This window comes from Hordeum vulgare, chromosome 4H (genome assembly GCF_904849725.1).
Source record: "Hordeum vulgare subsp. vulgare chromosome 4H, MorexV3_pseudomolecules_assembly, whole genome shotgun sequence".
Taxonomy (NCBI): Eukaryota; Viridiplantae; Streptophyta; class Magnoliopsida; order Poales; family Poaceae; genus Hordeum; species Hordeum vulgare.
Window position 1 is genome coordinate 145753393 of NC_058521.1, and position 26578 is coordinate 145779970.

The 26578-nt window shown below is 49.1% G+C and overlaps 1 protein-coding gene across 1 annotated transcript; it reads right to left on the bottom strand.

Moving 5' to 3' along the window:
* Positions 1-8149: 8149 nt before the first annotated feature.
* On the bottom strand, positions 8150-24227 carry LOC123448193 (probable inactive heme oxygenase 2, chloroplastic). Its single transcript, XM_045125004.1, has 4 exons — positions 23694-24227; positions 16169-16392; positions 8730-8837; positions 8150-8647 (listed from the first exon to the last, which is right to left on the bottom strand). The coding sequence occupies exons 1-4, from the start codon at positions 24181-24183 to the stop codon at positions 8555-8557; spliced, it is 915 nt and encodes a 304-aa protein (XP_044980939.1). The 5' UTR covers positions 24184-24227; the 3' UTR covers positions 8150-8554.
* Between the last annotated feature and the right edge of the window lie 2351 nt (positions 24228-26578).

A 26578-nucleotide genomic window follows, 5' to 3' on the forward strand; every position in this document is an offset into this window, starting at 1 on the left:
ACATAGAACGGGTGCAAAACAGTTGCACACGCGGAACACTCGGGTTAAGCTTGATGAGCCTAGCATGTGCAGACATGGCCTCGGAACACATGAGACCGAAAGGTCGAGCATGAATCGTATAGTTGATATGATTAGCATATAGATACTTGCCACTGAAACTATTCTCAACTCACGTGATGATCGGACTTGAGTTAGTGAATTTGGATCATGTACCACTCAAATGACTAGAGAGATGTACTTTTTGAGTGGGAGTTTAGCAAGTAATTTGATTAGTTAAACTCTAATTATCTTGAACATAGTCTAAGTCCACTTTGAAATATTTGTGTTGTAGATCAATGGCTCACGCGACAGTCACAGTGAATTTTAATACGTTCCTAGAGAAAGCTAAGTTCAAAGATGATGGAAGCAACTTTGTAGACTGGGCTCGTAATCTTAAGTTGCTCCTGCAAGCTGGGAAGAAGGATTATGTCCTTAATGGTGCGCTAGGGGATGAACCACCCGCTACGGCTGACCAAGATGTTAAGAACGCTTAGTTAACACGTAAGGAGGACTACTCAGTAGTTCAATGTGAAGTCTTGTATGGCTTAGAGCCGGGACTTCAACGTCGCTTTGAGCGTCATGGAGCATTTGAGATGCTCCAGGAGTTGGAAGTTTATATTTCAGAAGAACGCCCGGATTGAGAGGTATGAGACCTCCGATAAATTCCATGCTTGCAAGATGGAGGAGAATTCGTCTGTTAATGAACATGTGCTCAAGATGTCTGGGTACTCAAACCGTCTAGCTGAGCTGGGGATTGAACTCCCGCAAGAGGCTATCACTGCCACCAAGCTACAAGAGCTTTGTGTTGAACTATAACATGCAAGGGATGAACAAGTCAGCCGTCGAGTTATTCGCGATGGTGAAAGTCGCAGAGTCAGAACTCCGTAAAGAGCATCAAGTGTCAATGGTGAATAAGACCACTGGTTTCAAGAGAAACAACAAAGGAAAGAAGGGTAATACGAAGAAGAGCGGCAAGCCTGTTGCCAATCCGACGAAGAAACCCAAAGTTGGACCTAAGCCTGAAACGGAGTGTTATTATTGCAAGGGTATTGGTCACTCGAAGCGCAACTGCCCCAAGTATCTGGCTGATAAGAAGGCGGCCAAGGAAAAATCAGGTATATTCGATATACATGTTATTGATGCGTACTTAACCAGCTCTCGTAGTAGTGCCTGGGTATTCGATACCGGTTCTGTTGCTCATATTTGCAACTCAAAACAGGAAATGCGGAATAAGCGAAGGCTGGCAAAGGATGAAGTGACGATGCACGTGGGAAATGGTTCCAAGGTTGATGCAATCGCCGTCGGCACAGTTTCACTTCAGTTACCATCAAGATTAGTTATGAACTTAAATAATTGTTATTTAGTGCCTGCTTAAGCATCAACATTATATATGGATCTTGTTTATTGCGATACGGTTACTCGTTTAAGTCAGAGAATAATGGTTGTTCTATTTCTATGAGTAATATCTTTTATGGTCATGCACCCAATGTGAGAGGATTGTTCATATTGAATCTTTATAGCGATGATACACATATACATAACATTGAGACCAAAAGAGTTAGAGTTAACAATGATAGCGCCATGTTTTTATGGCACTGTCGCTTAGGTCATATTGGTGTAAAGCGCATGAAGAAACTCCATTCCGATGGACTTTTGGAGTCACTTGACTTTGATTCACTTGACACGTGCGAACCATGCCTCATGGGCAAGATGACTAAGACTCCGTTCTCCGGAACAATGGAGCGTGCAAGTTACTTGTTGGAAATCATACATACCGATGTGTGCGGTCCGATGAGTGTGGAGGCGCGCGGCAGATGTCGTTATTTTCTCACCTTCACTGACGATTTGAGTAGATATGGTTATGTCTACTTGATGAAGCACAAGTCTGAAACATTTGAGAAGTTCAAGCAATTTCAGAGTGAAGTTGAAAATCATCGTAACAAGAAGATCAAGTTCCTACGGTCTGATCGTGGGGGTGAATATCTGAGTTTCGAGTTTGGTGCTCACTTAAGACAATGTGGAATTGTTTCACAGTTGACACCGCGTGAAACGCCACAGCGTAATGGTGTGTCTGAATGTCGTAATCGTACTTTATTAGAGATGGTGCGATCTATGATGTCTCTTACCGATTTGTCGTTATCGTTTGGGGGTTATGCATTAGAGACAGCTGCATTCACTTTAAATAGGGCACCGTCAAAATCCGTTGAGACGACACCATACGAACTGTGGTATGGCAAAATACCAAAATTGTCGTTTCTTAAAGTTTGGGGATGTGATGCTTACGTCAAAAAGCTTCAGCCTGAAAAGCTGGAACCCAAAGCGGAAAAGTGCGTCTTCATAGGTTACCCAAAAGAGACAGTTGGGTATACCTTCTATCTCAAATCCGAGGGCAAAGTGTTTGTTGCTAAAAACGAAGCTTTTCTTGAGAAGGAGTTTCTCTCGAAAGAATTGAGTGGGAGGAAGATAGAACTTGATGAGGTTGTCGAACCTCTAATCCCTCTAGATGGTGGTGCGGGGCAAGGGGAAACCCCTGTCATTGTGACGCCGGTTGAGGATGAAGTTACCGATGATGATCATGAAACTTCAGATCAACTTCCTATCGAACCTCGGAGATCGACAAGATCACGTACTGCTCCTGAGTGGTACGGTAATCCTGTCTTATCAATTATGTTGTTGGACAACAATGAACCTGTGAATTATGAAGAAGCAATGGTGGGACCGAATTCCAACAAAAGGCTGGAGGCCACGAAGTCCGAGATAGGATCCATGTACGAGAACAAAGTGTGGACTTTGGAAGTACTACCTGAAGGTTGCAAGGCTATTCAGAACATCTGGATCTTTAAGAAGAAGACGGACGCATACGGTAATGTGACCGTTTATAAAGCTCGACTTGTGGCAAAGGGTTTTTCACAAGTTCATGGAGTTGACTACGATGAGACATTCTCACCGGTAGCGATGCTTAAGTCTGTCGGAATCATGTTAGCAATAGCTGCCTTTTACGATTATGAAATCTAGCAGATGGATGTCAAAACGGCGTTCCTTAATGGTTTTCTTAAGGAAGAGTTGTATATGATGCAACCCGAAGGTTTTGTCGATCCAAAGAATGCTAACAAAGTATGCAAGCTCCAGCGATCCATTTATGGACTGGTGCAAGCATCTCGGAGTTGGAATAAGTGCTTTGATGAGGTGATCAAAGCATTTGGGTTTATACAAGTGGTTGGAGAATCTTGTATTTACAAGAAAGTGAGTGGGAGCTCTGTGGCGTTTCCAATATTATATGTGGATGACATATTGCTGATTGGAAACAACGTGGAGCTTTTGGAGAGCATAAGGGATTACTTGAATAAAAGTTTCTCTATGAAGGACCTAGGAGAAGTTGCTTACATTCTAGGCATTAAGATCTATAGGGATAGGTCGAGACGCCTGATAGGACTTTCACAAAGCACATACCTTGATAAAGTTTTGAAGAAGTTCAAAATGGATCAGTCCAAGAAAGGGTTCTTGCCAGTATTACAAGGTATAAAATTGAGTAAGACTCAATGCCCAGCAACTGCGGAAGATAGAGAACAAATGAGTTCCGTCTCCTATGCTTCAGCCGTAGGTTCTATCATGTATGCAATGTTGTGCACTAGACCAGACGTCATCTTGGCCATAAGTATGGCACGCAGGTTTCAGAGTAATCCAGGGGTGGATCACTAGACGGCGGTCAAGAATATTCTAAAGTACCTGAAAAGGACTAAGGAAATGTTTCTCGTTTATGGAGGTGACAAAGAGCTTGTCGTAAAAGGTTACGTCGACGCAAGTTTTGACACCGATCCGGATGACTCTTAGTCGCAAACCGGATAGGTATTTATTCTTAATGGGGGTGCAGTAAGCTGGTGCAGTTCCAAGCAGAGCGTCGTAGCAGATTCTACATGTGAAGCGGAGTACATGGCTGCCTCGGAGGCAGCAAAGGAGGGTGTCTGGATGAAACAGTTCATGACAGATCTTGGAGTTGTGTTGAGCGCACTAGATCCATTAACTCTGTTATGTGACACACTGGTGCCATTGCCTTAGCAAAGGAACCAAAGTTCCACAAGAAGACGACACACATCAAACAACGCTTCAACCTCATCCGCGACTACGTCGAAGGAGAGGACATGAATATTTGCAAAGTGCACACGGATCTGAATGTAGCAGACCCGCTGACTAAACCTCTTCCATGGGCAAAACATGATCAACACCAGAACTATATGGGTGTTCGATTTATTACAATGTAAATCGCATGGCGATGTGAGGACTAGATTATTGACTCTAGTGCAAGTGGGAGACTGTTGGAAATATGCCCTAGAGGCAATGATAAATAGATACTATTATACTTCCTGATTAAAGATAATCGTTTATTATCCATGCTATAATTGTATTGAATGAAAACATAGATACATGTGTGGATACATAGACAAAACAATGTCCCTAGCAAGCCTCTAGTTGGCTAGCCAGTTGATCAAGGATAGTCAAGGTTTTCTGGCTATGTGCAAGTGTTGTCACTTGATAACTGGATCACATCATTAGGAGAATCATGTCATGGACTAGACCCAAACTATGAACGTAGCATATTGATCATGTCGGATCATATAACTCACTGGCACCGGAGGAATACCTTGTGTGCATCAAACATCGCAACGTAACTGGGTGACTATAAAGGTGCTCTACAGGTATCTCTGAAGGTGTCCGTTGAGTTAGCATGGATCAAGACTGGGATTTGTCACTCCGTGTGACGGAGACGTATCTCGGGGCCCACTCGGTAATACAACATCACACACAAGCCTTGCAAGCAATGTGACTAAGTGTAAGTCACGGGATCTTGTATTACGGAACGAGTAAAGAGACTTGCCGGTAACGAGATTGAAATAGGTATGCGGATACCGACGATCGAATCTCGGGCAAGTAACATACCGAAGGACAAAGGGAATGACATACGGGATTATATGAATCCTTGACACTCAGGTTCAACCGATAAGATCTTCGGAGAATATGTAGGATCCAATATGGGCATCCAGGTCCCGCTATTGGATATTGACCGAGGAGTGTCCCGGAGCATGTCTACATAGTTCTCGAACCCGCCAGGTCTGCACACTTAAGGTTCGATGATGTTTTAGTATAGTTGAGTTATATGTGTGGTTATCGAATGTTGTTCGGAGTCCCGGATGAGATCACGGACATCACGAGGGTTTCCGGAATGGTCCAGAAATGAAGATTGATATATAGGATGGTTACATTTGGTTACCGGAAGGTTTTCGGGCATTACTGGCATTGTACCGGGAGTGACGAATGGGTTCCGGAAGTTCACCGGGAGGGGGGAAACCCACCCGGGGGAAGCCCAATGGCCTTAGGGGTGGCGCACCAGCCCTTAGTGTGCTGGTGGGACAGCCCAAGAGGGCCTTGGCGCCAAGGAAGAAAACCAAAGAAAGAGAAAAAAAAGGGGAGGTGGGAAGGAAGAGAAGGACTCCACTTTCCAATCCTAATTGGAGTAGGATTCCTCCTCTCCTCCCTGGCCGGCGCACCCTTCAGGGCTTGGCCCTCAAGGCAAGCCTCCTCCCCCTCCCTCCTATATATAGTGGTGATTTAGGGCTAATTTGAGACAACTTTTGCCACGTGCAACTCAGATCTAGACACCATAGTTCTTTCTCTAGATCGTATTTCTGCAGAGCTCGGGCGGAGCCCTGCAGGAGTAGATCGTCACCACCACCGGAGCGACGTCACGCTGCCGGAGAACTCATCTACTTCTCCGTCTTGCTTGCTGGATCAAGAAGGCCGAGATCACCGTCGAGCTGTACGTGTATTGAACGCGGAGGTGTCGTCCGTTCGGCGCTAGATCGGAAGGGATCATAGGACGGGTCGCGGGACGGTTCGTGGGACGGTTCGTGGGGCGGATCAAGGGACGTGAGGACGTTCCACTACATCAACCGCGTTTCTCAACGCTTCTTGCTGTGCGATCTACAAGGGTAAGTAGATCCAAATCTCCTCTCGTAGATGGACATCACCATGATAGGTCTTCGTGTGCGTAGGAAAATTTTTGTTTCCCATGCAACGTTCCCCAACAGGGGCGAGGGTATATATAGGCAAAACTTTAGTCCCGGTTTTTGTCTAAAACCGGGACAAATAGCCTACCATTTAGTCCCGGTTCCAGCCCCCAACCGGGACTAATGCTCTGGGGCACGTCACGTGTCTGTCGCTGGATCTTTAGTCCCGGTTTTTTATACGAACAGGGACTAATGCGTCGAACCGAACCGGGACTATTGCCCCGCGAGGCCCTGGCAGCTCGAACCGGGACCAATGTCTGGCATTGGTCTTGGGTTATTTTGACCCGGGGCTAATGGCTTTTGCAGCTCCAGCCGAAAGCCTCTTTTTCTACTAGTGTAGCCGACCTAATAGTCAACATGTACAGTAACAAATTGCTAAGAAGTATTACTTTATTACTACATGACTCACCTTACATCCTCATAAGGTTTTTTGGAGCTCGTGCTACAGCCGACTATTAATCTGCAGTCCGCTTCCCTTCTCTCTCCTCTTCTTTTTCATCCAGCCCAGCAAAAATATAATACTTTAGTCCTTACAGTCTGCTGACTGTACCTTATTATACTTGCTCTAAGGCTTGTGTCAATGCATCGTCTCTTAGTACGTAATCATATGCGTAATAAAAATATAAGAAACAACTAGTACAATGCATTGTATCTAAATTTAATGATTTATGGCTCATGCATGCATGTGATTGGATTAGCACCTTTTTTTACCTATGACCACGTGCCAAGGTTGTATGTTAGCTAAGATACAACATCACTATCTCTCTTCATTAAATATAGTGCCACATAAGCAAAATGCCTATGAAACTGCGCTAAGAGACTTGCATTGGCACATGCCTAATCACCCGACGGATTACAACTTCCGTGTCCGTCACATTCCGCGCACGCCACATGTCCATGGGTTACCATCACTTAGATTTACAACTGAACCATTGTTGCAATCTTACCACTGTAACGATCGGTATGTTGTAGTCTGATGAAGACGAAGGCATGACGATGCATCCAGATCCCGTAACACAGATGCTCAGGTATGGCACTAGAACATGTCTATCTCGCTGGAGGGGAAGATGGCGGTAAGGTTGCTGCATGGGTCGGGCACGGTGGCCGCCGTTGTCGCCCACCTTCACCACAACCGTCGGTAGCACGCGGTGCACATACCTCACCCGATAGGAGAGTGGCGGCGAGGCAACCTGGTCGGAGGTCTGTTGCTCTTCGACCGCGGTGCGACGAGGACGGGCGACGCTGCTCCTCCCTCATCACTGTTCGACGGGAGCTCGCTGCGAATGACTGTTGGGGATTTTTTTTACTTGCAACATCTGCCATGTTGCAAAAAGATTTCTGCAACATCATTGATGTTGCATTTTTTTCATAACACTTATAAATATTCTGCAACATTAGTTTTGTTGAAAAAAAATATGCAACAATATCTCCGTTGAAAAAGTTTTGCAACATGAACTTTGTACAAACCTTTGAACGCAACATCATCCTAGTTGTAAAACTAACGGAATCAGATGGCATCCCACTTGAATTTCAATGGCTAGCAAGGCAGCGGATCCGGCCGACACGTAGTGTTGCCCTTGCTGTGGACTGATTTGTTTATTTTGTTGGTTGCCTAAAAAGGAAGTTGTCAGAAAGTTTTGGTGATGGGGATGGGAGGGGTTTGCCTGTACGTGTTTCTTTATTCGATTTTCAAAGTTGAAGTATCTCTTGCAGCGAGCAACAAACCATTCCGTTTCTCTTGTCAACATCTTTAAAATTATCTCATATTAATAGATTTTCACGATCTTTTATGGCAAGTTGTACTCTAAAATATACTCCCTCTGTTTCTAAATATAAGTCTTTTACGAGATTTCACTAAGGGTCTACATACGAAGTAAAATGAGTAAATCAGCATTTTAAAATATATCTATATACATCCGTATGCAGTCCTCTAATGAAACCTCTAAAAAGACTTATATTTAGGAACGGAGGGAGTAGTTAACTTGCAGTTACCTATGTAGTAGTGACAAGTAATTCCGGATGGAGGAAGTACATTTTACTCCCCAACGTTAGTACTCTGAACTGCTCGGCAACAGTATATTGATATTTGGTACTCTCCCGCGTGTGGTACATTTATGCTCCGAACTACATTAAGCACCCCCTAAGTTGTAATCCTTTACATTATTCTCCATATATAAGGAAGAAGCAAGGCAGGAAGTAGGCAGTCAACTGCCCAGGGGAGCACCTGCCAGTAGATGAATAGACGAGCATCCGGTACGTTCTACTGTAATCCACTAATCCTTGAGCGCCTGCGATACCGAGAATAGACGAACAGGGGTCGCGGGGCCGAGCCGCCTCTAGAAAGAAAACACTGTCTCTAGAAAGATGAAACTGCAGTAAGCCTCGAGCTTTTCTCCGTCATCAGGTTCAAATCAACTGAAGCCTCTAGAGAGATTGGTCGTTTGTCCATGAATCTATGAAACCATTAGCCGCACAATCCGCCCCATGTACTGAAAGCATTTTGCAGCTTCTTTCAAGCACAAGTTCCTGTCCTTTCGAGACCAGTGCTGCACAGCACAAGAAGACGCACAAATCATATCCTTCCTTCCAAAATTTGATGAAAGCAGGAAGATATTGTGCAATGTGTACCTTGCTAAGCTCATTAAGCTTCTCCCTAGCATCCTTTAGTAAAATCTCTGGGTCAGAATCCCATTTGTAGAACTCCAGCAGTCTTCCTTCCAAAATTTTGTCGCATGTCTGTTACATGAAACCAATACTTCTTCAGAGACTTTCATAAAATCCAAGACAAATACTCCTTCCGTTCCTAAATATAAGTCTTTTAAAAGATTTCACTACGGGCTACATACAATACAAAGCAAAATGAATGAATCTATGCTCTAAAGTATGTCTATAGACATCCGTATGTAATCTTTAGTTGAATCTCTAAAAAGACTTATATTTAAGAACGGAGGGACTACCAGTTATGCACGGTTCCATGAAATGAATACTTCTTCAGAGGCTTTCATCCAAGACAATATGGGGAATCTTTTATTAAGTTACGGCTATGCAATAAGGAAGATGGTTTTGAATGGATCCTCGTCGCAATTTATGGGGTGGCAGTGGCACAACCTGAATCCAAGCACAAATTTTTAATCGAATTTTTTAAAATTAAAAAATGCAAAAGTCGTGCCATTTTCATTAATTAAGAAGAGAGTTGCCCCGTTAATTAGCGGAAAACTGCGCCATCACAACTCGCTGACAAGGCACACAAAACAAGACACTACCCTCACTGCTATGAAGAAAAGTTGGCGCTGCACATTGATCATCGTCATAACTTCTCCCGGAACAAGCAACCCTGATTTCGCCGCAATCAACCATCGACAAAGCCCACGCTGCAAAGGCTGTGAGGCGCCACATGAAGAACGAAGTCGTGCAATTAGCCACACGCCAGGAACAAGGCAGCTGTGGATCCGAGAATGAACCATGACAAAAAACTTATGCAGGGTTGGCGGATCACCGAACCAGGCTACCCACTGTCTGTCATCGTTCTTTCAAAGACCTCGTCGCCGCGCAGCTCCGACTTCACCGCAGCAACCATCCCAGTCCCACGATGAACCAGAGGACACGCCGCAACTCTATTGCGACCAAGCCATCACACATCCACATAGCTGTTCCCACAAAAGCTGCCGACAACCACCATTAACAACCACGGGTCCCTCCGATGTCCCCAAGTGGAAAACACGACAGTAGTGCCGCCATCGCCCGGTCTAGGTATTCTCAGACCTAGGGTTTTCCCCGAAGCATCAACGACAAGTAACAGTTCCCACAAACGCTGCTGTCGTCGGCCCAGACCACGTCCGAGCCTAGTTTTCGCTGGCTGCCTCCGCCTCGCCTCACAAACCAATGGTTGGCTGGGCTGCCTGGACCACGACCCACATCATCCGCCATGCCATAGAGAGGGCCCACACCAGGCACGCCGGCCCAGGTGCCCACAACCATCGAATCTGGGATTCTAGATCGGAGCGATGTTGCCCTACACCTTGCCACGAGGAAGCCCGTTGAGGCCCCTGCAAAGAGGGTGCACCCAGGCGTAGAGACGCTTCACCGGCAGCAGGGACGCCCGGATCCACCGCCGCACCGCTTGGGTCGCTGCATCGCTCGGAGAAAGCTCCAACGCCACGGATGTCCACCACCTGAGCTTTGAATAACAAGGAAAAAGCATCGTGCACCGTGAGCTCTGGCGGTGGCAAGGGGTTGATGACAGGAGTGGGTTGCAACGGTTGGCGGCCAGGGTTTTGTTAGGAATATGCAACTTGTATTCCCATGAGGCCATAGGCCGATATATATACATGTACAGGTGTGGAACATATGCAGGAAACCCCTTATACAACGGGATAAATACTCGCAACTCAGCCTCTGCACTCGAACGGGAAACTGCAATTTGTTTCTTCGTCTTCCAGGCAATGAGAGAACCACCAAAAAAACACAGTAAGCAGAAAGTGAACGGCGATCTGAAGGATCACTAGCCCTCGTAGCATCCGAATAGGCCTGAAGCTGTAAAGAACTGGAGCGAGGAAAGAATAGATGGTGAGAGATCGTGCCCCGAAGATATCGGAGAACACGAAGGAGATGACTATAGTGAACCGATGTGGTAGCGGAGACGAACTGACTCAGAATATGAACCGGATAAGAGATATCCGGACGAGTGACAGCTAGATAGACAAGACTACCAACAAGATGACGATAACGCGTCGGGTCAGGCAGGGGATTACCATCAGTAGCACGGAGGTGAACATTGAGCTCCATAGGAGTCTCAACAATGCGCTTGTCAGTAAGAGCAGCACGAGCAAGAAGATCCTGGATATACTTTTCCTGGGATATAAAAAAGCCATCAGAGGTAGAAGAGACTTCAATCCCAAGAAAGTAGCGAAGAGGTCCAAGATCAGACACAAGAAACTGCTCACTAAGACGGGCCTTTACAAACCAGTGATGATCATGTCATCAACATAGAGAAGAAGAAGAGTCCGACCACGAGGAGAAAGGTGAATAAACAATGTTGGATCATGAGCACTCGCTGAAAACCCAGCGCAGTCACCACAAAGGCAAAACGCTCAAACCAAGCACCAGGGGCTTGCTTAAGGCCATAGAGAGAGCGAGGAAGACGACATATCATGCCATCAGGAACAAAATACCCAAGTGGTGGCTGCATGTACACCTCCTCACGCAACTCACCATTAAGAAAGGCATTCTTAACATCAAACTGAGATATAGACCAGTGACGTGCAGAGGCCACGACAAGAAGTGTATGAACGGTGGTCATATGGGCCACAGGAGCAAAAGTCTCGTCATAATCACGACCATGCTCCTGCTGAAAACCACGAGCCACAAGACGAGCTTTGTGACGCTCAAGAGAACCATCGGAGCGAGTCTTAACCTTGTAGACCCACTTACAAGTGATGGGACGGACTCCGGGAGGAAGTGAAACAAGATCCCACGTACCAGTGCGTTCAAGAGCAGCAATCTCCTCTGCCATCGCAAACTGCCATTCAGGATGAACAACAGCCTGATGATAGGAAGTCGGCTCAAGAACAACGGTGGGAAACCCAAGGCGATCAACAGGCGGACGAGGGCGAGAACGCAAGGCATAGGGAGGCTGAGATGAGGATGACGACACATCCACAGAGGCATCCACATGACGTGAACGACGAGTGTAACACTGAGGAAAAGATGGAACAATGCAAGGAGGGATCGCCAAGGTAGAATCGAGGGGTGAAGACGTAAAAGTCACCGTGCGTTCAAGAGCAGCAATCTCCTCTGCCATCGCAAACTGCCATTCAGGATGAACAACAGCCTGATGATAGGAAGTCGGCTCAAGAACAACGGTGGGAAACCCAAGGCGATCAACAGGCGGACGAGGGCGAGAACGCAAGGCATAGGGAGGCTGAGATGAGGATGACGACACATCCACAGAGGCATCCACATGACGTGAACGACGAGTGTAACACTGAGGAAAAGATGGAACAATGCAAGGAGGGATCGCCAAGGTAGAATCGAGGGGTGAAGACGTAAAAGTCACCGGAGATGAAGGTGCAGAATCCGATGACATGCCAGGAGAGGAAACCGTGGGAGATGGTGGTAGCAAATCGACAAGAGGTGGAGAAGCAGAGGGAGCGGAACGAATAGGCAAAGGCTCGATGGGGGTGAGAGGTGTATCAGGAAAAGTGAGGAAAGAGATATCCTACACTGAAAAGGTCGAAGAAGATGGGCGTGGGTAGAAGGGATGAGACTCGTCAAAAGTCACATCCCGAGATATACGCATCCGATGACCGATAGGATCCCAACAACGATAGCCCTTATGCTCATCACTGTAGCCTAAGAAGACACACTCAACAGACTGAGCGGTCAGTTTGGTGCGTTCGCGGGGGGCAAGAAGAACATAGCAAACACAACCAAACAGGCGAAGCATCGAATAATCAGGAGAACGATCAAAAATACGCTCAAAAGGAACACCACCCTGTAGAGTGGCAGAAGGTTGTAGATTGATGAGATAGGTGGAGGTGGAGACGGCCTCAGCCCAGAAATGAGGCGGGAGAGAGGCAGCAATCATCATCGCACGAGCCGTCTCAAGAAGGTGACGATGCTTGCGCTCAGCCACACCATTCTGAGCATGAGCACCAGGACAAGAGAACTGAGCAAGTGTACCCTGCTCAGCGAGAAATCCACGCAACATCTTGGAGATATACTCTCCAGCAGAGTCAGCATGGAACACACGAATAGGCGTAGAGAACTGAGTGTGAACCATGGCAGCAAAACGCTTATAGATAGATAATACCTCACTACGAGAAGACATAAAATAGATCCACGTGTATCGAGAGAAATAATCTATAAAGATAATATAGTAGCGATGGCCTCCCTTCGAGGAAAAGGGAGCTGGACCCCAAACATCCGAGTGAACAAGGTCAAAAGGACGCTGAGACACAGTCTCGCTCTGAGGATAAGGTAACTGAACCTGTTTACCAAGCCGGCAGCCCTAACAGTCTAAAGACACACCACCGGAGACGGATCCAAGAAGACCACATCGAACTAAGGATGAGAGACGGGGACCACATAGATGACCCGGACGATGATGCCACTGTTGAAAAGAGCTGGTAGACAAGGCAACAGAGGAGGAGAGACTGGCTGCGGTGGCAGCGGATGGAAGGTGAAGCCAGTCAAGCTCCCAGAGACCCTAAGAGTCACGGCGCCGGGGGCCAGCACCAAGAAGAGCACCAGTGTGATGGTCCAGAGCTGAACATGAGTCAAAGTCAAGAATGACCCGACAATCAGAGTCAACAATCTGACCACCAGAAAGGAGCTGCATGGTAAGCCGAGGAACATGAGCAACATCGGGACATGAAAAGATGAAGTGCTAAGAGTGCCTCGGCCAGTAACCGGGAGAGAAGTACCATCAGCAGTAAGAACATGAACAGGAGAATCAAGAGGTCGAGTAGATGACAGAGTGGATGAATCATGAGTCATATGAAAAGATGCTCTAGTATCAAGAACCCACAAAGATGTACCTGCGTGTGTAGAAGGTGGTCTCACAATGCCAGAAGAGTCTGTAGCAGAACCAACAGAACCTGTCGATGAAGAAACAAAAGATGGAGCTAGCAGACATCGAAATCGTCCAATCTCCTGCTCAGTCAGGGGCGCAACTGAAGATGTCGATGTAGACACACCCGACAACGGAGAGTCGAAGGCAAGCAGCAGGGCGCGAAGTCGCGCAATCTCGTCCTCGGTGAAGTACACAGCTGAAGTAGGGGGCGTAATGGCACGAGGAGAGAAGCGACCACCATCACATGTGGAAGCCGCTAAATATGGCGGTGTAGCATGTCCAGTATCGTCGGCAAAGACCGGTGGAGAAGATGAGGCCGTGTGCAGACAAGCACCAAGCGCCAAGGGAAGACGCGTGGACGAAGAGCAGTCCATGGAGTCATAGGCACCAGGACAACCGGTGAAAGTCGCGAGAGGTGTCGGGGAAGAGCGACATGCACCGATGAAAGTCGCGAGAGGAGTCGGTGTAGAGCGACAATCACCATATGTAGAGCTCGCAGGAGCAACAGAAGAACTACCAGCACAACCGTCAAGAGTCACGGGAAGCAAGGGACTGCAACATTGCGTGCTGGTGTAGACCATTTTTTTTCTCTCTCTTTTTTTTTGAGATAGCGAGAACCAGCAGCTGTAGCTAGACGAGCCGGATCGGGATCGGGACGGGATCGAGGCATGTCGATCTGGAGAACGAGAGCGCCCTAGAGATCGATCCGCAGCAGGGGACGGGCCGGCGGATCTGGGGAGCAGGAGGGACCCGCGGAGGCCTGCAGGAGATCGAGGCGACTGGAGGCGGCGGCGGACCGAGACCTGCGGGAGCCTGCAGGATCCGGCGGCGGCTGGAGGCAGTGGGGGATCCGGCGGGGCGGCGGCTGGAGGCGGCGGCTTGAAGCTTGAGCGGTGACGGGCAAAAGGGACCTGCGGGAACGAGGCCGGGAGCCTGCGCGAGGATGGGAGAACGGGACCTGCGGGCAGCTTCGAGCTGGATCTGGAGCCTGCGGGAGAACGGGACCTGCGGGCAGCTTCGAGCTGGATCTGGCGAACAGATCAAGCGAGAGCCTGTGGGAGAACGGACGGGAGCGGGAACCTGCGGGAGAACCGCGAGCAGGGCGAGCAGATCGAGCCGGGACCTCGAGCCGGGACCGACAGGAGGAGGAGATCGAGGCAGAGGCTTCGATCGGGGAGAGACGGATCAATAGCACGAGTTGCAGCGAGCAAAAAATTGACCTAGCTCTAATACCATGTTAGGAATATGCAACTTGTATTCTCATGAGGCCATAGGCCGATATATATACATGTACAGGTGTGGAACATATGCAGGAAACCCCTTATACAACGGGATAAATACAAAGGGGTACATGACTTATATTACAACTCTAACAGGTTTCACCCTGTGTAGTCCATGAGGGCAACACAGGGTCGGGTGTGTTCTACCAAGCATATATTATTAGGCAAACCATTAATTATTGAGTTAGTTCATGCTTGTAAGAAGGAAATCCTCCCAATGCTTACGGTGGGGACTTCGATATCATTCATAGGGCTAATGATAAGAACAATGATAATTTTGAACCTCTCGGGTCATTCCTATTCAACGAAGTCATTGATAGTCACGATCTGCGTGAGATAGATTTGGCAGGGAGGAAATATACTTGGGCTAATTCACTTGACAACCCTACTTTTGAAAAGTTGAACCATGTTCTTATGAATTCAGACTGGGAACATAAGTTTCCTTTGGTCTTAGCTTGGGCTCTGGAGACTTTCTTTCGGACCGTACTTCGCTGCTCCTTGATGCCGGCAATGCTGCCCATCTTGGCAACCAGCCCCTTTTTAAGTTTGAGCTAAGTTGGCTGAATTAGGATGGTTTTTATGATTAGTCGCCAAAGTTTGGCAACAAGAGCAGTGAGGATTCACGTCAATCGAACGTTGACAATTTAAAATAAGCTGTTTGTGCCGATTCTTAGAAGGTTGGTCCGAAAATACAAGTGGTATATTTATAAAATGGAAAACAAAAGATTGATGACAATTATAGATAATTAGATACAAAGTGGAAATTTCTCGGCTCTTAACTCTCCAATGACCGGGTAGCCACTCTACTTAGAGAGGAGATCTATTGTCGCCAATGGGCTAAAGTGAAGCATATTAAAGAAAGGGGAGTACTAATACAAGATATTTCCATCTTCTGGCGAATGGGCGTCATAGGAAACAAAAGATAAACCTGAGCAGGACGAGGGTGTCATTGAGGGAGAGGAGGCGTTGAAAGCTTGCACCACGAGCTTTGTGGACCTCATGGTGATAGCCAGGTTAACCTCATTTGATCTCAATATCATTCAGCCAACGCAAGCGGCATTTTTGCCAGGGAGTCTTAATACAGCACAAAGCATCTAATTTCTAATTCTATTGCATACACAATACTGAACTCAATCTGGTTTAGTAATGGAAGAAGCGCCAGCATAACCGAGACAAGATTATGGATATTTAATCAGGTATGGAAAGGGAGTTACCTTTTTACCAATCGCCAACCCTCCTGTTGTATGGGAAAAATAAATATTGTAATAGTGGGAAAGGAAGGCCGGGGCACTCCTCCCAGCCAATTCAGACAGATAAGCTGCATATGTTGATCCAAAAGTACTTGGCTCTGGAATTTCAATTGCTTGTTCTCTGAACCACTCCAAATCTTTTTCAATGCTAGCCGCACGTTCCATACCACTTCTCCTGAAGTAAACATCTGAATGAACATTAAATTAATAATATGCGAGTAGCAGCTACAGTTTCTGCTCTACTGATTCAAGAAGTTACTTGGGAGCTACAATAAGCACTAGATTTTTCTTGAAGGCCATATATATAAATTAAAGTTCTGATTTCTAATAATTTAGGTGTTCCGCATATGAGGCAGCATGATTAGTGCTCCATGCTGTTTCTGAGATATTCATGGAGATACTTAAGTGCACCAAAATTTGTTCTGCTATTTACATTCCAGGGCAGCCCAAAGATATGTGTTCTGCAGTTCATTAAAAATGAATAAATTTCACTTTTTAACCTCAAACATCATTTTTGTGAGTACCCCATTTAAGGATTTTATCACCAATATACCCTGTTTAAGAAACTTGTTGACAGAATGTACCCTTTAATAATTTGCCTCCAATTGACAATGGGCCCACACATCGAGCTGACAAGGTTCAACACATAGACACTTACTCCCTTGATTATACTGACTAGCTGGCATAGGGCATCATTCAGCTGTCCGGGTCGTACCGTTAGCTGAACCAGGCCTCCTCACTCCGTCAGGTGCTCCGTCCAGTACCAAACAAGGCCATGCATGGCCGTTCAAAATGGATTTGGTACTAAACAATCTAAGTGAGGTCTTTAATAAAGTATATATTGTGCTACAAAGACAGGCCTATAGACTATGATGGAGTTAACAAGAATTATGAATGATAAAAATGTGCCTGAAAAGGAATGGTGTAAACAGCGTGGGGTGAGAGATAATTCTAGGCATGGGGGAGAGACAGGAGACTGCTAAGAACGATGAAAAGTACTAACAGGTTTATCAAGTAATGCAAGCCGATTGGAGACTGCTAAAAGCGTGGGTTTATTTTCTATTCAAGGAAGGAGCAAGCGGACGATTAGGAGAACCTGGTTCGGCTAAACGGTGCCCCTATTCCGACGGACCTACATCCCTACTCCCCGGGTCCTTGGCCAGGCTTCACGGCTGCGCACCGCACAAACCAGATTCTTGGGCTGTGGCCTGTGCTAGCTCTTCTAGACAATATGCCCTGCTATTGGGCCTCCTTGACCATGAGCTTGCCCAGGCTTCGACAAATTCCTAGGTCTGCCATTGCTACGCTGGCTAGGAACCATATTCAAGGATTCCATGTCTACGTGTCGAACCATGTCAGCCCAACGTGTGGGCATGCTCTGTCAGTTTGGTGTTAAATTGTTAAGTGGAGTACTTCATGTCAACAAGTTTCTTGTAGGGGGTACATTGGTGACAAAATCCTTAAATGGGATACTCACTGTCATGAAAGTTATCTTTGGAAATACAAAGTTGCTCTTAAAAGATTAAACTTCGAGCAAATCACTACATAGACAGGATACATCGAATTGATTACTAAAAATGTATCTTACACCATTTGCTACCGAAAGCATCAAAGTTGTCAAAACTTCACATTTTCACAGCATGCCTCAACTCATCAACTCAGCACTACCACTACATGGTTCTCTTAGCTAAAAGATGATCTCTTAGGGCTCATTTGGTAGTCAGTGTCAGCCCCCTCCCTAAGCTCTCGCAAGATCTCTGACAGTGCGCTAGAACGAGCTCGAGAGAGAGAGGTTTTTGCAGCGAACAACTTAACTGCTTTTCTATTCTGTTGCCTTATTTGTACTCTAATTACACGGGGGTGCTAACCAACTCCCCGAGCACTAGCTACGGACTCGGACCACGATCGAGCTACGGCCGCTGCCATCCCAACGACTCTCTCCCGCGATCCTACATTATCGCCATGAACCCCTGATGCCGCGCCATCCCACAACGGGGTCAGTGGTGATCCCCTAAACTCTAGGAAAGCAAACTTATGCGCCACGCTGTGAACATGCTCACACGATCGTGGGTTTATTCTACTAAACGAAAGCTATCCTAAAACAGCGCAGGGTTTACCCGACAAGCACTCCCTAATCCCTGTGCTGTTTACTTGATTCCGGCGACGCCGATTGCAACTCGCAGTTCCTGAAACTTGACACGCCCTAGTGCCTTTGTCAGTATGTCCGCAAGCTGTCCATCAGTGCCAATGAACTCGACCTCCACGCGCCCGTCTTCCACGCACTCCCTGATGAAGTGATATCTTATGTCGATGTGCTTGCTTCGGTCGTGAAAAACGGGGTTTTTGCAGAGGGAGATCGCGGACTTGTTGTCCACCTTCAGCTTGATCCTCTCGGTCTTCTTGTTCTGCAGTTCTCCACGAAGCCGAGCCAGCCAGATGCCCTGGCATGCCGCCGTCGTTGCGGCGATGTACTCTGCCTCGCATGAGGAGAGCACAACCACCTTCTGCTTCAGGGATTGCCAACTGATGAGGTTCGGCCCTAGAAAGAACAGAACGCCGGTTGTGCTCTTGCGGGTGTCCATGTCGCCCGCGAGATCGCTGTCGCTGTACCCGTTCAGCGTCGCGCGTTTATCTCCGTGTGTGTACCGGCAGCCGAAGTGCAGTGTTCCGGCGACGTACCGGAGGATCTGCTTGACGGCTGCCAGGTGCTCTGTAGTGGGGGACTCCATGAAGCGGCTGACGTAGCCCACCGAGTAGGCGATGTTGGGGCTCCCGACGATGCTGCGGTACTCCGTTGCGTCAGTCGCCGGCGCAGTGCTCCCCTTGCTGAGCTTAGGCCGTGGCTGCATGGGCATTGGACAGGGTCTAACCCTACCATGCCACTCTTGTCGAGGATCTTCGTGGCATACGCGGCCTGGCTCAGCGTGATGCAGTCCTTCTCCTGTTTTACCTCGATTCCAAGGTAGAAGTTGAACAGCCCCAAATCGCTCATGCGAAAGAGCTTCTTCATCTCCTCCTTGAACCGTGTGATCTCCAGCTTGTCGTTGCCCGTGATGACGAGGTCGTCGACGTAGACGCCGACGAGGAGCCTTGCCGTCCCAGCGCCGCGCCCGTAGATGGCATGCTCGGACTCGCTTCTGCTGAACCCGAGCGCCACCAGGCAGCTGTCTAGCTTGGAGTACCACGCGCGTGGTGCCTGTCGTAGGCCATAGAGCGCCTTGTCCAGGCGCAACACCTTGCCCTCCTTTCCAGCGACAATGAAGCCGGGCGGCTGCGCTACGTACACTTCCTCCTGTAAATCGCCGTTGAGGAAGGCGCTCTTGACGTCCATGTGGTGGACGGGCCACCCTTCTTGAGCTGCCAGAGCGAGGAGCAACCGGACAGATTCGAGGCGTGCCACTGGGGCAAACACCTCCTCAAAGTCCACTCCCTGCCTCTGGACGTATCCCTTCGCGACGAGCCTCGCTTTGTGCTTCCGAACGTCTCCATTTGCGTCCCGCTTCAGCTTGTAGACCCATTTGAGTCCGATGGGCCGAAACCCTGCAGGTAGATCGGCGAGGCGCCAAGTTTCATTGTCGATGATCGACGCCATCTCCTCGTCCATGGCGCGTCTCCAGTTTGCATCGCGCTCGGCTTCGGCGAACGTGAGTGGCTCGCCCATGACCCCGAGGTGGAGTTCTTCCTCCTCGCCCGCGTCGGGGTCGAGTTCGTCCTCGTGCACCATCACGTAGTCCTCGAAGGACTTCGGCTGCACGATGCCGTTGCGGGATCGCGTCGTCATGGGGTGTTGGAGCTGCGTCAGTGTCGGTGCTGCTTCTGGCGACACCGCCGGCTGCACGATGCCGTTGCGGGATCGCGTCGTCATGGGGTGTTGGAGCTGCGTCGGTGTCGGTGCTGCTTCTGGCGACACCGCCCGCAGTTCAGGCGGGGGAGATGACGCAGCCGGCGGCGGTGAAGGAGATGGAGCCGCCGATGCAGGGTCTTGTTCTTGCTCCGGTGGTGCAGTGGGGCTTGGTCGTGCACTGCCTGTCTCGGCGGGGCTTGCCGCGCGTGGCAGCGAGCGTGTCATCGTATGCGTGTAGGAGTTGACGGTGAAGGAGGCCGTGGCGATCACTGCTCCCTGCTCCGTCCAGTTCCAGCTTGCCTGTTCGTCGAACACCACGTCTCTGGTGACATGGACGCGCTGCCGCGACGGATCATACACCCGGTATGCGGCCGAGCCTGGTTCGTACCCGAAGAACACCATGGGTGTGCTCCGGTCATCTAGCTTGGCCGGGTGTGGCTTCACCGTCTTGACGTGCGCGACACACCCAAAGACACGAAGGTAGCTTACGTTTGGTTTGTGCCCATGCCATACCTCATACAGTGTCTTGCCGTCGACGCTCTTCGTAGGCGAGCGATTCAACATGAACACCGCAGTGTTCACCGCCTCGCCCCAGAACCTCGCAGGTACGCCCCTTGCCTTCATAATGTTGCGTGCCGTTGCGACGATGGTTTGGTTCCGTCGCTCCACCACTCCGTTTTGCTGCAGGGAGTACGGCGCAGTCAGCGGGCGCCCCACTCCCTCATCAGCGCAGTAGGAGGCGAAGGTGATGGAGTTGAACTCGCCTCTGCGGTCCGTGCGAAGGAGGCGAAGCTTGCGGCCCATCTCAACCTCCGCGTGCCCCTTGAATTGCTTGATTGCGTTTGCTGCTTCGTCCTTCGTCCGGAGCAAGGTGAGCCACATGTAGCGGCTCTGATCGTCGACGAGTAGCAGGAAGTAGTTCTTGCCGGCGTGATCGGCCCGCAGAGGTCCCCGTGCACGAGGTCGAGGAGTCCCTCGGCGCGGTGCTTGGCGGCTTGCGGGAAGGGGGCTCGACGTTGCTATCCTGCTAGGCAGTTGTCGCACAGTTGCTCGACGTGCTCGATCGACGGAAGGCCACGCACCATGCCGCGGCTCGCTAGCCGGCGGAGTGCGTCGAAGTTGAGGTGGCCATACCTAGCATGCCACCTCCATGCATTCTCCTCGTGGTGTGCGGCGAGACACATCGGCTGCGCGATCTTGAGGGTGACCACGTACAGCCGGTTCCGCGCCCGCGGTATTCGTGCCAGTAGACGATTCTGGCGATCCCGGAGGTGGAGGAGCTGGCCGAGGCTGACGATGTTGCTGCGAAGGCGAGGGATGTAGTAGGCGTTGGTGAGCGCACGGTATTCTCCGTTCTGACACGAGAACAGGATCGTTCCTCGCCCCTTTATGTCAACCACGGAGCCGTCGCCGAATTTCACCGTGCCAGAGACGCCGGTGTCCAGCTCGGCGAAGACAGACGCGCAGCCGGTCATGTGGTTGCGGGCGCCTGTATCCAGGAACCAGATGTCGTCGGGTTGACCCTCCTTGGTGAGAAAGACGCATTCCTCGACCAGCTCCACGCTGCTGGTTAGAGCGCTGGTCGCCATGGGCGTGGCCTCGGCACCTCCCGCCTGCAATGCCTTTCCCTTGTCGTCAGGGGTCACCACGGACATGAGGAGCGCGGGCCCGTCGTCGTCGTCGTGGAACCTGCAGGCCCTAGCTAGGTGCAGGGCCGGCTCGTCTTCTTCCACCTTGGCCAGGTTCGCCTGTTGGCCCTTTCGTTCGCGTCGTGGTTCCGGGCAGTCCCTGGAGATGTGTCCGGCGTATTTGTTGCAGTTGTAACATTTTACCTGCGACATGTCGCGCTTGCCGCCGGAGTCGCGTCGGTCGTTGTCGCGGCCCCGTCCCTGCGGCTTGCCCTTCTGCTTGGCTTTTCCCCCGTTCGCGCCGGAGCCCTGTCCTTGCTCGCGCTGCTTCCCACGAGCCAGCCACTCCTGCTCTGTGAGCAGAAGTTGCCCGCTGGCGTTGTCCGTCGCGGCGCCGGAGCACCGCTCGACAGATGATCGCAGGCGCCCGATCAGCTCCTCCACAGTCAGGTTGTTCAGATCAAGCAGTGTCTCGATGGAGCATGCGATCTGAACGTACTGGCTGGGTACCTCCCTGAGGATTTTCTGAACTACCTTCACCTCGTCGACGGTGTCCCCGAGCGAGCGCAGGTTGTTGACGAGGGCGGTGATCCGCAGTCCAAACGCGTCGAGGGTTTCGCCCTCCTTGAAAGCGATCTGCTCGAACTCCCTGCGGAGGCATTGCGCGGTCGCCTCGCGGACGCGGCTCACCCCCATGCGCATGAGCCTGACGGCTTCCCACGCTTCCCTCGCGGTTTCCTTGACGGCGAGGACCGGGATCATCTCAGGCGGGACGGCCCGCAACAGCGCCGAAAGCGCTGCCATGTCCTCGCGATCGCCGGGCACACCCATACCTGACATGGCCTCCCAGAGACCTTGGGCGCGCAGATTGATCCGCATTATCAGGGACCACTCGACGTAGTTCGTGGCGGTGAGCGTGGGGTAGAAGATCGTGCTGCCGTAGTTCGTGCGCTCCTGCACGACGCGCTCGCGGACGACCACCTCGTTGCCGCCCCCCTGATGACGCTGCGTCCGCGGCTTCCTGTCGTGGATGTGTCGGGGTAGCAGGGGCCGGTGCCGGTGCCCCTTGCGCCGCTGCTGGTGCGTCGTTTCCTTCCCCTCCGTTGGGAGGGATCGATGGCGTGCGCTGCCGTCCGTTCGACATGGCCCCCCCGGATCGTAGAGGCTCTGATGCCAATTGTCAGCCCGCTCCCTAAGCTCTCGCAAGATCTCTGACAGTGCGCTAGAACGAGCTCGAGAGAGAGAGGTTTTTGCAGTGAACAACTTAACTGCTTTTCTATTCTGTTGCCTTATTTGTACTCTGATTACACGGGGGTGCTAACCAACTCCCAAAGCACTAGCTACGGACTCGGACCACGATCGAGCTACGGCCGCTGCCATCCCAACGACTCTCTCCCGCGATCCTACATTATCGCCATGAACCCCTGATGCCGCGCCATCCCACGACGGGGTCAGTGGTGATCCCCTAAACTCTAGGAAAGCAAACTTATGCGCCACGCTGTGAACATGCTCACACGATCGTGGGTTTATTCTACTAAACGAAAGCTATCCTAAAACAGCGCAGGGTTTACCTGACAGTCAGTTGGGATCAAGGTCTAAGAACTAGAGGGGGTGAATAGTCGTTTGACAAATTTCTACTCCAATTTTAGGAATGGCAGTTTTTTAGGATAACACAACAGGTAGTAAACTTCCCAAACAACTTAACAAGCAAGCTATCAAGAGTATGAGCAGCAGAAAGTAACAGCTTGCAACTAATTAGGAGGTATGGTAAATAGAATGCAAACACTCGTGACAGTGAGTATGGAGTCACAGCTTAACATGATAATGAAACACTCAATTACTTAACATGCGACCAATGGGCAGTGACCACTACAAGTCCCGTTCCTGGACCGAAAATCGGACTGCAGGATCACATTGCCGCTCGGGAAAATAACACCTGCACCAATTGCTGTCTGGCTGCAGCAATTGACAAGAACCAGAACTGTAGCAAAGAATGGGGAAGAAAAATCTCACTCACAGGCGACGTCCGTAGACCCGGCGATGATCCGCTCGACGGTGTCGAAGACAAGCTTGCTATCCACAAGGTACCTCACGAACCCTTCCATGCTGGGCATCCACTCCTCCACTTCATGGTTGTCCTCCCCCTCCTCCTCCTTCACTTCGTCGTTGCCCTCCTCGTCCATCTCCTCGTTGTCCTCCACCTCCTCCTCCGATTCATCGTCTTCCTCGACTCCGTCAGCCCTATTATTTCCCTTACGAGTACTGCGCTTAGTGTTGCGGAGGCGCATGGCAACGAACCGTATCTCCTCGGCAACGCCCACCGCCTCGCCTGGGTACTGCCTCGGGTACCGCCGGGGTTGCGGAGGAGCTGGCTGCGTCTCTGCCGGGAGCGAAGAGGCGCAGCGTGTTCTGGATAGGCTAAGCTTTCTTGATGGCTGGAGAAAGCGGAAGTGATGTGGTCGCCGGAGCGGCGCCGCCGCCGAGGGGACGGCAATGGCGAGCGGCATGGTTATCCACTTGGACTTGGGCAAACAGCTTCACTATCACCACCGGCTCCTATTTTTCTCCGCTTCTTGCGAGAGATAGGGACCATCTGCCCACCACGAGCCCCATCAGCCCGACATGGTCTCATGGGCCGGCCCATTTCTTTTGCTTTTGATTATTTTCTGAAATTCAAGAAAAATATAAATAGTTATATATAACTTTCAAAACGAAAAATGTATCTGCCCGACCACAGATTTTATAGTATGTAGAAGCAACACGCAAACCAACTCATCCTGTCTTTGTTGTTGTCTAATGACTAGGAGGACTAGGCGTTGTTAGATTAATAAAACTTAATTACTTTGTTTTAAAATATAATGTGTATTTTTTTAAATGTCAAACCTTTTAAATTTGATTAAATTTTTAGATAAATATATCAAAATTCATAATATTAAATTGTTGTGATTAGATTCATCGTTAAATGAATTTATTTATTTTATTTAATATTATGGATGTCGATATTTTTGCTTTCAACTTGGTCAAAGTTGAAGAATTTGATTTTTTCAAAACTAATACCCCTTATATTTTGAAACTAATGGAATATTTTGTTTGATGTGTGGGAAGATGACACAGTGTGTTTTATTTTTATTTATAATTCGATAATTCGATGGGTCTTTCATGGTGTGATTCTATATTATATACCAACCAACCTTATATATGCGGAAAAAATTCTACGTCGACGACTGCATGAGCGTGATTGATATATTTTTTATAGTATGGTTGTTGTTGATTGATTTGAATAACTCCTGGTTTTGTCAAAATCGTAAATTAAATCCATTAGGAAGCCTAGTGTATTTTTTAAAAAAATTAACGAGTGAGTATTAAGAAATTGTTGACCCGATCAAAATTGAAGGATCCAATTTTAATTAAAGTTTTGGACACCATAATTGAATGCGTTCTCTTTAAAACTACTAGGGAGTATAGTGTTATAGAACTATATATAAAATAATAAAATGAGAGAGCTTTGAGAAATTATTGACCAGATCAAAATTGGATGTCACAATGTCAATTGGAGGCCTTAATTAAATGTAGGCTCTTCAATTCTAGACAGATTAGAGCATCTCCAACAGCCGTGCAACCGCCCCGCGCGCTAAAAATAATTTGGTGTGTGGAAATAGCGACTTTTAGCGTGCCGGAGAGCACTGGCTCCAGCGGCTGCCGCAAAAAATAGCACACGCGAGCCGCTTCAGTAGGCGCGCTAAACTACAGCGCGCTGCGAGCAGCCGTCGCTTGCAATATGTTCCTTTTTGACAATATAATGATATTTCAAACATCAAAACAAGACATATTATAGTTTAAAATCACCCAACCAAGTTCATCATGACATAAAAGTTCGAAATCATGTCACATCACATCATCATCCAACCAAGTTCAAAATCACCCAACGAAGTTCATGACATAAAAGTTCACACAAACAAATGGCACATCATCAATCATGTCGCATCCTCATCTTCGTCATCCTATTCCTCCAATTATTCTTCCTCATCTGAAGATGTTTCTTCCTCCTCCTCTTCATTGTCACACATCGCATCATCATGGGGAGCTCGGAAGGTGTTGGCAAGATCTTCAACGACATCATGCGAAGGTATGTGAGGCACACCGAAAGACATGTGTCCACCCGTGTCACTCAGAGGTGCTCCCATGCCTCCCATGAGAGACGCAAAACTCATGCCTCTCATGCCCCACATGGTAGCTCCGAAGCCACCCATTCCTCACATGCCCCACATGGTAGTTCCAAAGTCATACATGCCACCCATGAGGCGGCGGCGGCAGGGGGGTCATGGGGTAGGGAGGGGTGAGGGGGATGTTGACGCGGCCGTCCATCGGGCGAATTCGTTGGCGGCGGCGTGGGCGGGGCGAAAGCTGCGCGGTCGGAGAGGGTGCGGCGCAGGCGCTCGAGTGTGCAGCGCGCGGGAGCGAGCACACGAAATAAGCAGCGTCCGATGCCATTTCGCCCCGCGCGTTGAACCACTTATGTCGCACGGGCAGTTTTTGCGCCTCCGCCGAAGCACCCGGAGCGTCTACGCGCGTGAAAAAACACAATTTTTTCAGTGCGGTGCTTATATCGCGCGGCTGTTGGAGGTGCTGTTAGTCTTATAGTATATTGGAAAATGATATTTAACCTTCTTCGCTTGCGTATTAGCAAAAAATGTTTTTATTTTGAATTTATCTATTGCATAATTTGTTAATGTTTTCATGAACACTATGATGACTATTAATATTCATGTGGTGGAGGAAGTTTGATGTCTCCAAAAGGCACATGCCTCTGATCAGTGTTTGCATTTTAAGTGGTGAAGGGTGTCTGAACTAAACCATTCAATAATAGTAAGAATGATGTTAGTGATGAGGCCTCTCTAAGAG

What these genes read in the sequence shown, in the direction of transcription:
- LOC123448193 (XM_045125004.1), bottom strand. Translation starts at nt 24,183, where the DNA reads ATGCCGCTCGCCATTGCCGTCCCCTCGGCGGCGGCGCCGCTCCGGCGA. An exon ending in CGGGTCTACGGACGTCGCCT is followed by an intron (nt 16,393 to 23,693) that starts GTGAGTGAGATT and finishes ATGTTCATTCAG; the next exon opens with ATGTTTACTTCAGGAGAAGT. An exon ending in GGTTGGCGATTGGTAAAAAG is followed by an intron (nt 8,838 to 16,168) that starts GTAACTCCCTTT and finishes TTCATGTAACAG; the next exon opens with ACATGCGACAAAATTTTGGA.